Source organism: Equus asinus, chromosome 22 (genome assembly GCF_041296235.1).
Source record: "Equus asinus isolate D_3611 breed Donkey chromosome 22, EquAss-T2T_v2, whole genome shotgun sequence".
Classification (NCBI taxonomy): Eukaryota; Metazoa; Chordata; class Mammalia; order Perissodactyla; family Equidae; genus Equus; species Equus asinus.
The window spans coordinates 37,603,744-37,618,747 of record NC_091811.1 but is presented as its reverse complement, the minus strand read 5'-3'; the positions used below and the strand labels follow the sequence as shown (position 1 = coordinate 37,618,747).

Genomic DNA, 15,004 nt, shown 5'->3' with positions numbered 1-15,004 from the left:
GGAATTAGTGTCAGTTCAGAGCCAGTGTCCAGTAGTCCCCAAAAGGTCTGATTATTTCCTTTTCCCCAATGCACAATTACTCTGGTTAAAGGCTGTAAGACCCTTAGGGAGGGCTGGGAGAAAGTCTGACAGTATAAATTTTTGGCAGTGTACCCGGGTGTTTCCTCAAGGGGACCCTGCCTCGTCTTCATTCAAAGGATTCTGGGTCTATAAAAATTCAAGTCCCAGAACTGATTAAAGGGTCATGACTGCTTTTATGATTTAGACTAGACTCTGTTCACTCGACCTAGAACTTTTCCGCTTATACAGATCAAGGAAGAATTTAATAAGTTTCCTATCTATTTCACTTCTAGAAACACCATGATCAACTAGCAACACCGCTGGTCTGCATGAACCAGAGTATTCTGACTGCTGCTTTGACTTGGATGTCCAAACCATGCTCACCTTGCCTTTGACGGCTGAGTGCCATCATCTGCCCTCTGCCACCCTGGAATTCACTTATTCCCATTATATTTAGGTTTCCCAATTCAGTGACTGCATTCCCACTCTGAGGTCTAGCCTATAGAGAAGAGCAATCATAGAGCTCTTCAAGGATGCCAGGGCTCCCCTCACAATATATTTCTCATAGTATTGGTGAATGGCATGTCTTCTGGACTGTCCCAGTATAGGTGAGAAGGTCTTAAATGACAAATCCAACATTCCAATATCCCTAAGCCTTTGAATCTTTTCCTCTACATTAAACTAAGGCAGGTCCAGCATTTCCAACTCACTCACGGTGGGCCACCTTTTGGTCCATATTTTAGCCAAACAATCAATTAAACAGTTACAGCCCTTTCTAATTCTCCGAGCTGCAACAGTAAATGCGGAATGTCTGTGAGATAATGAGCCCATATCAATAAATTCCGCCTGATTCTACTTTATGTTCCTTCCACCATAATCCCACATCCTTAGTATCCACTCTCACTCATGTTCCCCAGATTTCTGTCTGTATAAATTAGAAAACTCAAGTAGTGTAGCATATTTCCTTGTGGGTCACATTTTGTACTTCACCTTTAGGGGCCTGCTGGATTTAAGTCTGGTTATAGGTCTAGAAGCAAAGAGGGATGGTGAGGGAGAGTCCTGAAATCAGGATTGTCTTGCATGGCAACTGCCTCAGGGGAGGCCATTACAGTTTCCTTGAGCAATGCAGAATTAATCCCCTCAGACCTCAGACAGGGGGAGAGAGGCCGCTCCCACTGGGAGTGCGAAGGCCACTATTACTGAGGGTAGGGAGTGTGCTCCCACTGGCAAAAATATTTACCAAAATTTAGGGCCTCAATGTCTCCAGCTTCATCAGGGTCTTCCCACATGCCCCTATTCCAACTTTCAGGATCCCATTCCATCCCAATCAATGCCCTCACTATAATGTATTAGTTTATCTTACTCTCAACTACTTAAATGTGAGGTCCTTGAAGACCAAGTGGTATTTACTTCTATATCCTCCAGTGCCTGAAATATAGCCGGGGCTGAATACAGATTTCTACTGAACTGAATTTTGCTTCTCAACATATCTCAGTTGTACATTATTTTAACTTTCATAAACTCGGTTTTGACAGTTATGAAATCCTTGTTTATGTATCTATCAAAGGTCCTAATCTGCTAATAGTACCCCTATAACAGAAAACAGACTGGTTTACTAAGGGAAACACATAAAGGACGTGCTTGCTCACATTTTTCCAAGATGATATAAAACTTGTTCTAACCACTAATTTTTTTTTTTTTTGAATTAAAAATACCAGTACCCTCAGCAGGATCATTTTTTCATCTAACTTTAGTATGAATCACCTATAATTTTTTTTCACTTCCATACCTAATAAGTAATTGAATACCAATTTTATCTATAAAAGACTTCTAATGCATACTCTAATTTATCCAGAAGAACATAAGTAAATATGCATATTAAAAGAAAAAGAAGATCCACATGTCTGAAGCACACAAAGTTCTCCCTTCCCTCTATAATTGGGTGTATTCCTGACAAACCTGACCCTTCATGAGCAATACTTGAAAGACTTTTCCTCTTCACCATTATGAAAACCAACTGAGCCATTAGCTAAAAATCCAAGGCTTCCCCACAAGGCAATCTAGGCACTCCCAACATATTTTATATGCCATAATGTCAGAATCCTACAGAAATGTCAACTAACCCTGTCCCTCTACTGAGTAAATACATACTCAAATCCATACTGTTTTTGGGTATGCATCCACAGTAAAGTTAAAAAGGCATGTAAGAAATGATAAACTACATTTTCAGGATACTGCTACTCTCTGGAGAAGAAAAGAAGAGGATGGGTTCAAGGGTTTAAATTCTATCAATGGTGATATCTCCTTCTAAAAAATATGAAGCAAAGGGCAATGTTAAGATTAGAAAAAATTAATGCTGAATACATTAGATGTTAATTAAATGAGTTAATATTTGTAAAGTCCTTAGAACAGTGCCCAGAATATGTAAGCACTATATACCATACCTAATGGGTATGGGTGCTAAAATATATATATATCCAGCTCTGGTGGTCTAGTGGTTATGTTTCAGTGCTCCCAACACCATGGCCTGGGTTCGTTTCCTTGTCAGGAAACCACAGCACCCATGTGTCAGTTGTCACACTGTGACAGCTGTGTGTTAGTGTGAAGCTGAAAGCTATGCCAGCAGTATTTCAAATACCAGCAAGGTCACACATAGTGGACAAGTTCCAGTGGAGCTTCCAGACTAGACAGACTAGGAAGAAGGACCTTGCCACCTACCTCTGAAAAGACTGGCCATGAAAACCCTATGAATAGCAGCAGAGCATTGTCTGATACAGCGCCGGAAGGTGAGAGGATGGCACAAAAGGACTGGGCAGGGTTCCGCTCTGCTGTACACAGGATTACCAGGAGTTGAAATAGACTTGATAGCACTAACAACAACCATAAAATATATATAGTATTATTATTTAAATGCTTGAAATATTTAACTAAAAATTTTCATAGAACCCCTACCTCACACAATAAACAAAACAACTCAAAATGGATCAATGACCTAAACGTAAGAGCTAAAACTATAAAACTCGGAGGAAAAAACAGATGGGTAAATCTTCATGATCTTGGATTTGCCAATAGATTCCTGGATATAACACCAAAAGCACAGGCAACAAAAGAAAAAAATACATAAACTGGACTTAAAACATAAAACTTTTATGTATCAAAAGGCATTATCAACAAACAGAAAAGAAAATCTATAGAAGAGGAGAAAATACACACAAATCATATATCTAATAAGGGTCTAGCATGCAGATTATATAAAGAACTCTTAAAACTCAACATCAAAAACAACTCAATTTTAAAATGGGCAAAAGACTTGAATAGATATTTTTCCAAGAAAGACATAAAAATAACCAAAAAAAACAAAAAAATAATACTCATTATAATCATTAAGGATATACAAACCAAAACCACAAAGTAGCAGTTCACACACATTGGGATGGTTATGATTAAAAAAAACAGGAAAATACCAAGTGTTGGCAAAGATGTGGAGAAACCGGAACCCTCATACATTGCTGGTGGGAATGTAAAATGATATAGCCACTTTGGAAAACAGTTTAGCAGTTCCTAAAAAGGTAAACATAAAATGACCACACGACCTAGCAACTCCACTCATGGATATATGCACAAGAAAACTTAATATAAGTACTCAAACAAATAATGGTACACAAATTTTCAAAGCAGCACTATTCAAAATAGCAAAAAGGTGGGAAAATGCAAATGTCCATCAAGAGATGAAGAGATAAACAAAGTGTTAAGTGTAGTATATACATACAACAAAAAAGGAACAGAGTACTGAAACAATGTGGATGAACCTTGAAAACGTCACGCTAGGTGAATGAAGTCAGACACAAAAGGTCATACATGATAGGATTCCACTTATATGAAATATCCAGAACAGGCGAATCCATAGAGACAGAAAGCAGACTGGTATTTGCTAGGGACTAGGGATAAGCGAGAAGAGGTAATGACTGCTTAATGGGTGCAGGGTTTACTTCTGGGGTGATGAAAATGTTTTGGAACTAGACAGAGTTCCACAACATTGCGAATGTACTGAATGCCACTATGTACACTTTAAAATGATTACTCTTATGTTTAGTGAATTTCACCTCAATAAAACACTTAAAAATATTTAAGAAAATGTTTGAAAAGTGTTCAGTGCAGCACCTGGTACATTCCAGATACTTAAAAATAGTGGCTACTATTATCGCCACTATTATATTTTGCTATGTATATTACAATATAGTATATCACTGAACAATTGGGCCATCAACAAAGGCAGTCACTATGATGATACTTGTGATACCGACATAACTGTTTCAATTTCAGGATCTTAACCTCTGAAATTTCACTTTCTTACTACAATTTGGTATCCTTTTATTTATACTACTCTGCCACTCCTTCTGAATCTGCCATTCACCTCTACTGGAATTTCTGGTATCCCAAACCCTCTTTATTCTCTCAGCCTATTAATAACTCCTCCTTTCTAAATCCAACTTTCTGTTACTACTGTTACTTAAAGCTTTTGTCTTACGCATCCAGCTTCTTTCTTGATTGCTCTCAGCTCGTCTAAATGCCTGTTTCTTTTTCATATGTCTAATATGCTGTTTTAAACACTCAGTACACTCAATAGGTGACAGACAGACAGACAGACCATCCATCCAATTCTAGGCTTCCTCAACTGAGATTAATCAGTCTGAGAACAGAAACCAAAAAGAATGAGGAAAACAAACAGAGCCTCGGAGACCTGTGGGAAGCCATTAAGCATGACAACATATGCACTATGCAAGTCAGAGAAGAAGAGAAAAAGGGGCAGAAAGAATATTTGAAGAAATAATGGCCAAAAACTTCCCAAAGCATACTTCGCAAAGTACACACACACACAACACACCTCATCAACAGATGCACTCTGGAATGTTTTTTAAAGTAAGAAAATATAGGGGCTGGCCCTGTGGCTGAGTGGTTAAATTTGTGCACCGCGCTTCAGCAGCCCAGGGTTTTACCGGTTCAGATCCTGGGCACGGACCTAGCACCGCTCATCAAACCATGCTGAGGTGGCGTCCCACATGCCACAACTAGAAGGATCCACAACTTAAAATATACAACTATGTACCAGGGGGCTTTGGGGAGAAGAAAGAAAAAATAAAATATCAAGAAAATATTATAAAGTAGGAAAAAATATATGCTGATTAAAGAGTCAGATCCAGCCTTATGATTCCCAATTCACCACCATGAACTATATGCTGAATTATTTTGCCCAGATGAAAATAACTATGATGATAATATCCATGGCCCTTCTGTGCGAGAGAAAAAAAAATCATCCAAAAATTTCATGTACATATTATTTCACTTGTTCATAAGATTTTCTACTCTTCAGTATTTTCTGAGTCATGCAATAAAACAACATTTTGCAATCTGAGAGGACTCTGAATGATCAGAGCACTTCTCATCAATCACATGGGAGTCACTTTTTATGTTCATCTCTGTGACACTGAGAATAACCTTGAGGCATTCCTTTCTTCTCTTACTGACAACAAAAGAAGTAAGATCAATAACACCAAACTTTGGTACTATAAAAAACAACTCAGTACGCGGATGAAGATAAAGTCTCCTACAAAAGGTTCTTGCAACAAAAAGTACTGTATAAGTATTCTTACCTAAAATGACAACTGGAAAACATCACATATACTAAATGAGCAAGTGACATCGTAAAACACTATTCACGTTAAGCAGAAGCTAGTCCTAAAAATAAATTAATAAAATATGTCTCTTTTGCAAAACACACGAGAAGAAACTTATCTAAATGCCCCATGAAAACTACTGCCAGTTATTCAACAAACACTTTTTCCCATTCAGCAGAATAGAAAGTAAGCATTCATTTCAACCTGTCTTCTGACTCAGGATGACACATTTAAGGCCACTGAGCTTTCGTAGGCTTATTTTCAATTTTTCATGCCCAATTTGGGCAAACTGTGAATAAAGGGTATAACCTCATTTTAAGTTATCTTTATTAAATTCATAATTAAAATAATACTTAATCTCACCTTTAATCATCACCTTTTATTGATGTCTAAGCATGTAATTTTTAGTAATATTCACGTAAGCCCCCATAGTGAAGTATACTCATCGATGAATGGATCTTACATAACACTGCAGCACTGCCTTTGCTCCACTGCAGAAGATCTGAATTCTCATAACATACAAGCAAAGCATCTTGAAATGATCGTGTAGACTATCTTTTACCACAAGGTTGGACACAACACAAAAGGCAATTTGGCTGGCCTCTCCATTATGTAGGCCTACTTTTGGTAGGAGATGCACATGGTCTATGTTAGCAAGGCTGGCAAAGAGAGAAGAAAGTCAATCATCTCTGAATACCAGGAAAAAGTGATTTCACACTTTACAAAATAGTGGCTATTTCATTCATATAGTTAGTCTATTTGACTACGTGTGTTGGACTGCATTATGTAAATACCAAAATGCACACACACCCATTGAAGGAAAACACTTTTACTAGAATTGTAACATGCTGCATTTTAAAGCAGCTAACATTTTCGCTGATCTTCATCTATTAAACCTGTAATTAAAAAAACTCTTCTCGGGGCTGGCCCCGTGGCCGAGCGGTTAGGTTCGCGCGCTCCACTGCAGGCGGCCCAGTGTTTCGTTGGTTCGAATCCTGGGCGCGGACATGACACTGCTCATCAGACCACGCTGAGGCGGCGTCCCACATGCCACAACTAGAAGGACCCACATCGAAGAATATACAACTATGTACCGGGGGGCTTTGGGGAGAAAAAGGAAAAAATAAAATCTTTAAAAAAAAAAAAAACTCTTCTCATTTCAAAATTTAAAAATTGTTGTATCCTCTGCTAGCGACAGTAAATGTATCCCTAATTCCTTAAGTAGGATTCTATGGCATATAGTTAACAATAGTCTTTGTACCACTTATTTGGATTCAACAGGGGAGGAAAGAGCCTACAGGTCAAGAAATGTCTAAACTAATTTAAAATTAGAAAATATAAAAGGACATAAACTTGGGTAAACATTTTAGAAGTAACTGAAACCATCTCATGTTGATTTACTATTTTGCTGAATGAGTTTATTCTAAGTAGTAAAATTAATAGATTCAGAATAAGCACAATATACAGATGGCCCCTGACTTATGATGGTTTAACTTACAATTCTTTGACTTTACCATGGTGCAAAAGCAATATGCATTCAGTAGAAACTGAGCTTCGAACTTTGAATTTTGATCTTTTCCCGGGCTAGCAATATGTAGTACGACACTCACTGACGTCAAGATGCTGGGCAGCGGCAGCGAGCCACAGCTCCCAGTCACCCACGTGATCGCAAGGGTAACCAACCAGTAGGCTTACAACCATTCTGTTCCCATGCAACTAATCTGCTTTCTACTTTCAGTGCAGTATTCAATAAAATGCATGAGATATTCAACACTTTATTATAAAATAGCCTTTGTGTTAGATGATTTTGCCCAACCATAGGCTAATCTAAGTGTTCTGAGCATGTTTAAGCCAGGCTAGGCTGAGCTATCACGTTTGGTAGGTTAGGAGCATTAAATGCATTTTCAGCTTAGAGTGGGTTTATCAGGATGTAGCCCCATCATGAGTCCAGGAAGATCTGTATACAAATGTTTACAAGAACTCAACCTTGGTAGTGTAGCCTATGAATAAAAGCAGATTAGGAAGACGTGATCAAACCCCAGCTCTACTACTTACTCTTAATGCAACCTTGGATAAGTCTGCTCACTCATCTGATACTCAGTCTTCTTGTTTATGAAATGGGAAAAATACTAGCTACCACAAAAGGTATTGGTTGAAATGTAACAAAACAACATACATAAGGGGTGTCTGCATGGTACTGGGCACAAAGATTTCTATAATTCTTATCAAAAGAAAAACATGGGTAGTATTTTACATTACACAAAATACATCAGGAATTCCATGCAGGTCATTTGCAGCAAAATAATAATGTGAGTGGAAAAGCTATGTTATTATTCCAGACTCTAAACCTGAAAAATAAATGGGTTGAACTAGATAAAATCTAAGGAATGGAGTTCCTGAAATTCTAGGATTCTACCTTAAAATGATGTCCAAAAAGTCAGTGATATTGAATACTACATTTCACTCCAAAATTTACTACAATAAATAGCCCAGAGGACCAATTCTAAGACTATCAACTGAAACAGAGGCAATGTATATTAAGAATCTGAAAAAATTTCATATACTTTGAGTGATAACCACATTTCTAAACATCAATTAAAAGAATCTTATCAGAGTTATGCACAAAAATTTGATGCTAGTTCTAATGGGGAAAACTTAATCTTAACTACAAATCATGAACTTATAAATCAGGTTCTCAAAAGATTCATGATGTAGTAAGCACTCACAAAGTAATGCTGAGTGAAAAGGAAAAAATATAAAACAATATTTACAACTTTGTTTTTAAAATGTTTGAAAAAGACTGAAAGCCAGCAAAATATTAGCAGAAATTATCTCATATTAATGGAAATGGGTTAACTTCTTTCTTTATAGGATTATTTTCTAATTTCTACTAAATCAACTATAATTTCCAAAATCAAAAAAAGCAGTACAGGGGCCAGCCCAGTGGCACAGTGGCTAAGTTCACGAGCTTCACTTCAGCAGCCCGGGGTTCACAGGTTCGGATCCCAGGCACAGACCTAGCACTGCTCATCAAGCCACACTGTGGTGGCATCCCACATAAAATAGAGGAAGATGGCACAGGTGTTAGCTCAGGGAAAACCCCCCTCAAGCAAAAAGAGGAAGATTAGCAACAGATGTTAGCTCAGGGCCAATCTTCCTTAGAGAAAGAAAAAAAAAAAGCAACACAATCCTCATTCATGATTTTTTTTAAATTTTCAGCAAACTAGAAACTAAAGAAAACTTCCTCAATCTGATGAAAAGTGTATTTACAAAAGAACCTATAGCAAACTGCTTTTTTAAGGAAGTTCACTCTTTTTTTTTTGGCAGGGAGATTCTCCCTGAGCTAACATCTGTTGCCAATCTTCCTCTCTTTCTTCTTCTCCTCCCCAAAACCCCAATATATAGTTGTATATTCTAGTTGTAAGTCCTTCTGGTTCTTCTATGTGAGCCACTGCCACAGCACGGTTACTGACAGATGAGTGGTGTGGTTCCACACTTGGGAACTGAACCCAGGCCACCAAAGCAGAGCGTGCTGAACTTTAACCACTAAGCCATCAGGGCTGGCCCTACAGCTAACTTTTAATGGTAAAAGACTACATGCCTTCCCCACTAAGATGAGAAACAAGGCAAGGATGTCCGCTCTTACTTGTCCTATTCAACATCACACTGGAAGTCCTAGCTACTGCAATGAGACAAGAAAATGAAATAAAAGGCAACCAGATGGGAAAATAAAACTGGGAAATAAAATTGTCTCTATTGACAGACAACAAGATTATCTATGTAGAAAATCCCAATGAGTCTGCAAAAGCTCCTAGAACTAATAAGTCAATTTAAAAAGGTGAGGATTCAAGGTCAATACAAAATATCAACTTATTTATAAATAATTGGATATTGAAATTTTTAAAAGATTACCATTTACAATAGCACAAAATAACATGAAACACTTTACACACAGAACAAAATATGTGCAAGATTTTTATGCTGAAAGCATCAAAACATTAATAAGAAAATCAAAGACATAAGTAAAGAGAGAAAGATATTTTATTAATGGATTAGAAAATAATATTAAGATGTTGTTTCTCCCCAAGTTTATCTATAACTTCCATGCATCCTCAATCAAAATCCTTCAATGCTTTTTTATACAAACAGACAAGCTGATTCTAAAAATTTACATGGAAAGAAAAGGAGCTAGGATAACCAAAACAATTTTGAAAAAGAACAACGAAGTTGGAAGATTCAGACTTCCTAATTTCAAGACAAACTATGAAGTACAGTAATGAAGACAGTGTGGTTTTGGCTAAAGGAGAGATACAGAGAACAATGGGACAGAATTCAGAGTCTAGAAATGAATCCACACATACATAATCGATCGATTTTTTTTTTTTTTTTTTTTTTTGCTGAGGAAGATTCACCCTGAGCTAACATCTGTGCCAATCTCCCACTTTTTGCTTGAGGAGGATTCACCCTGAGCTAACATCTGTGCCCATCTTCCTCTATTTTGTATATGGCTCACCACCACAGCATGACTGCCAACAAGTGGTGTAGGTCCGTACCCGGGAACCAAACCTGGGCCACTGAAACGGAGTGCACTAAACTTAACCACTAAGCCACAGGGTCAGCCCCATAGTCAATTGATTTTTTATAAACGTGCCAAGAAAATTTACCGAAGGATAGTAAGGACAGTCTTTTCAATATATGGTGTAGGACAATTTAGACAAAAAGAGAGAGACAGAGAGAACCTTCACCCATATCTTGCACCACATACAAAAATTAATCAAAAACTGATCAAAATAAATCATAGACCTAAAGATAAAATCTAAAACTATAAAAGTTCTGGATGAAAACATAGTAAAAAAATCTTTGCGTCTTTGGGTTAGGCAAAATTTCCTAGATAGACCACAAAAGCACAAATCATAAAAGAAAAAATGATAAACTGGACTTCTTCAATATTTAAAACTTCTGCTATTTTAAAGACACTGTTAAGAAAATGAAAGGACAAACCAAAGACTGAAAGGAAATATCTGTGAACACATATTTGATAAAAGATTTGTATCCAGATTATGTAAAACTCTTATAACTCAAGGAGAAAATAATCCAATAAAAAATAGACAAAAGATTTGAACAGACACCTCACCAAAGAAAATGTACAGACAGCAAATAATAGCACATGAAATGATATTCAACATATGAGTCAATAGGAAAATTCAAATTAAAACATCAGTGAGATATCACTAAATACCTATTAGAATAGCTAAATTAAAAATAAAATGACAAATGCTGACCAGGATGCAGAGCAACTGGAATTGTCAAACATCATTAATAGGGATGCAAAATGAAACAGTTATTGTGGAAAATAGCTTGGCAATTTCTTATAAAGTTAAACATTTGCCACAAGATCCAAGAATTCCACTCCTAGATATTTAACCACAAGAAATGAAAACATATGTCTACACAAAGACCTGTACATGAACGTACAAAGAATTGCTCATGAATGTTTATAGCAGCTTCATTCCTAAATGCCAAAACCTGGAAACAACCTAACCATCCATCAACTGGTGAATAAACAAATTGTCATATATTCATACAATGAAATAGTATTCAGGAATAAAAAAAGAACAAAGCACTGACACATGCAGCAACACGGATGAATCACAAACGCAGTAAGTGAAAGAAACCAGAAACAAATTCTACATTCCTAGAGAGAGAGAATAGATCAGTGGTTGCCGGGACCTATGGGTGAGGGGAGGGAACTAACTAGAAAGGGGCATGAGGGAACTTTTTGGAATGATGGAAATGTTCTTTGGATGGTGGTGGTGGTCACATAACTACATGCATTTATCAGTTTACAGAACAACATACTAAAAATGGTTTTTTTACTTGTAAATTATACCTCAATAAATCTAAATTTTAAAAGAAATAGGACATACCCTTTTGAAAAGTATGCATCAAATTAAATGAGCTAAACCCAGCTTACTGTTGGATATGGGGGTGGGGGACAGACAGGGGGGAAAACAAAAATCCTTAGAAATATTACCAATCAAAAAAATTGATTTATGATTAGTAAATAAGAAATAGGCATTGATACAAAGAGGTAATCTAAAGAGAGCTGCTTTTTTTTATTAGTCTCATTGTTCGGACACAAAATAATAAAATTGATGAGCTTTCAAGAAAGACCAAAAATCACAAGGAACAGGCTGATAAAGGTGCACAGTGATTATGAGCTATAATTTGGAAACAACTTAACTAAACACTCCCTTTCCAACTGACCAATGGAAACAATCTCATCTACCTCTGCGCACTTCCACCCCAACTTCTGCTATCAAGAGAAAGACGATAAATCTTCAGATACCTTCTTTATTCATAACAATCCTATATACTTTACAAATCTTAAATCTACAGCTAGAGTTACAAGATAAAACGCCTCTTAGAGACAATTTCTTATTTGTCCATGTAAGTTTCAGACCAGCTAATTGGTAAACATCTTTTTTTTACTGCCATCACCATCAACAAAAAAAAAAAGTGCTGTCCCTCTGTGATGACTTTCTGCAGTTTCTTTTTGTCGGGTATTAAGACGATTAAAATAAAAAGTTCTCAGAAGTTTTGGGCCGATCCCTCCAATAAAAAGATACATTTTTCCATTTAATAAAAGTGAAGAGGTAACTTGTTACTTTCATCACTTTGTATTTTTTTATGTTTATTCCATTTGGCTTATACTGTTGCTAAGAAACCAGTTCATAAGATTTCTCAGCCCACAGAACAACCTCCTAGCCAGCCTGGAGGATACCAAACTTTGTAACTAGAGCAATTCTCTACCACACAATTTCCTAGCTAGCCAGCACCACGCAGGTGCACTCGCCCCGGCATCCCCCAGCTCCATTTACCTAACAGATACAGGACAGCCAATCCCCTCAACTCAAGAGAAACTGTAGCAGACGACAAATGGGATGATTAGAAATGTAGAGCTCTTCGATGGCAGAGAACAAAGAAATTTATTGTCAGTCCCTGTCACCCTAACCAATTAAATATTCCGGGTATTTTGCCTCAAATTGTGGGGTGAAACGTTAGTCTACCCCAATCACTCTACTATGCAACATGCAAACTACTTCCAAAAGCCGTCATCCAACTACAGCCCGGAGAAATATTTGGAGAGGAAGGTGGCATCGGTATCCGCATGGTTCAGAGGGGGAGAGAAGGAAAAGAGTCGGAATTCTTAAGGGGCGGCTGAGTCACCTACAGCTGTGGCCAGGAATTTACCCTCCAGGAAATCAGGCTCTGCCCCAGCTCTCATCAGGGAAGCAAGTGAGAGTACCAGCAGCACATCATCCTACCAAAAAAAAAAAACCACTCAGCTCTGCTTTTCATAGAGTTGCCACTCCTTAAAGTGAAGCCAAAAATAGGTTTCACGTCCCAAGATTTTCTCTGCAGTACACAACACCGGCAGACGGACGAAACATCTTTATTGGGGGAAAAGGGGGCGCACTTACGGGGATGAAGGTTGCCTCGCCACTTGGAAAGTTACTGGCTCTCGCCTTAACCCCGAAATGCCACTGTGATTGCAACATGTGGCCCAAAGCAACTATAACGAAATGTCGCTGAGGACGTTGCAGAGCCTGGACTCCGGTGTATTTGGCAAAGTCGAAGGGGAAACATAAGCTAGGAGCGATCGGTGAAAACTGGGCAAGCATCTAAGTGTCCGCTCAGTGGGAGCTTCGGTGACACAATGTACTTGTGCGCAGACTTTCGCTCCTAGAACGTGCAGGGGCCGAAACCTGCCGGCGAGAGCAAGCACCGCTGGGCGCTCCCTGCCGGGCAGCGAGGCTCGGTTCCAGCCCGAGGCGGGTCACGCCCCCCGACGCCCAGGCCCGGCGACCTCCGGGGGCGAGGCCGGCACAGGCGGGTGGCGGAAGCGCTGCCGCGCTCCCCGCCCAGGTGGGGCGCTCCCGGCCGGCGCCCAGGCCGCCTCCGGGCGCGCCGCCCGCCCCGCGCGGCCCGCGGCCCCCGGTCCCCGGCCCCCGGCCCCCGGCCCCAGGCCCGAAGGCGAGCGTCCATTTACCTGCTCCCGGCTCTCGCCGCCGCGCCGCGCCGCTCCCCCAGGCCGCCAGGTGAGCCGCCCCCGGCACACAGACCCGCACGCGCACCCCGGGGCACGACCCAGACCGCGGGGGGCGCCGCGGCCCCAGCCACGCCACTTGGGGTAGACCACGCACCACCCGGCTTCGAACACCTCTGCCCCCGGAAGTTGATTTCCGCCAAGGCCCGCCCCACGCTGAGCCTGTCACTCAACGCAAGCGTGCGCGTCACGTGGTCCCATGCTGAGGGCCCCATTTTCCGAGCCCCGCGCTCTCGCTTGAGTGGTCCGCCGCGGGTTGGGGATGGATGACTCAGGTGCCACTGCCAGTTAGATATAGCTTCCCATTCCTCTTGAATGACAGGCCTCATTTCAATGCCTAATCTGTGCAAATAAAACCATCCCCAAAATGCCCCTCCCAACAGGGGTTCTATAGGATTGTTCCTGAGAAGAGCCCCGCCTCATCTCTTCACCACCTCAAAGCAGAATTCAGTAACAACTGGAACTGAGGTAAGTGCCTGACATGTAGTAAGTGCTCAAGAAATAGTTGACTAGACAACTGCTCCGTCGCATCTTGGCATAACTCTAAAGCACCCGGATGCACCTGAGTCCGGAGCCTCTCCAGACCACCCCTGTGTGACTTCCGTCGAAGAACTCTGCTCTGGAATTACTTTTGGTCTTGTCAACACTGGATCACAGCAGTTTATACATGCCATCTCTGTTTCAGAGACAATTTTCAGCTACCAAGCCACCCCTTTTATCCAGGCCTTCAGTCAAATAGCTGCTCTTGAAGAAAAGGAAAAAGAAAGAATGACACAACTGAGTTTTATTTGAAAGAAAGCATGGTTATATCGATTTTTTTTTGGTCCATTTCAGACTGTCAATAGCTGTAAAAGAGAGACAGTCAACAGTCAAGCCACTTGTTAGAGATTCTTCCATTTTGACTTGGGAGCGATTTGGAGAATATTTATTTAACAGTTTTTTATTCAGTGTCTAACTTGGCCTACTGGAACACGCAACGTTCAAGATCTCTGACTTTGAGGAGTTTGCAGTCTAGTGAGACAGACAGACAAGTAACCTGGGAACTTTGAGCATAAGTCTCTGGACTATTCATATTCATTGTATAGCAGGCATTCTTTAACATTTGGACAACATTTTTTTCATCTTTCCACGGAACAAAATTGGCTCACTCCTGTAATAA

General features: G+C 39.6%; 1 protein-coding gene across 12 annotated transcripts in view; it reads right to left on the bottom strand.

Moving 5' to 3' along the window:
• CCDC91 (coiled-coil domain containing 91) overlaps positions 1–14,003 on the bottom strand; it is a 331,952-nt gene extending 317,949 nt beyond the window's left edge. For 2 of the 12 annotated variants that reach the window (XM_070494037.1, XM_070494041.1), the window contains exons 1-2: positions 13,789–13,987; positions 12,966–13,059 (exon numbers count right to left, since the gene is read on the bottom strand). In XM_070494037.1, the coding sequence (XP_070350138.1) occupies positions 12,966–13,023 (58 nt within the window). In that variant the 5' untranslated portion in view covers positions 13,024–13,059; positions 13,789–13,987. Of the gene's footprint in view, positions 1–12,965; positions 13,060–13,788 lie in introns of all 12 variants that reach the window. The other 10 variants (XM_014846902.3, XM_070494038.1, XM_070494040.1 and 7 more) reach the window with 9 other exon arrangements.
• Between the last annotated feature and the right edge of the window lie 1,001 nt (positions 14,004–15,004).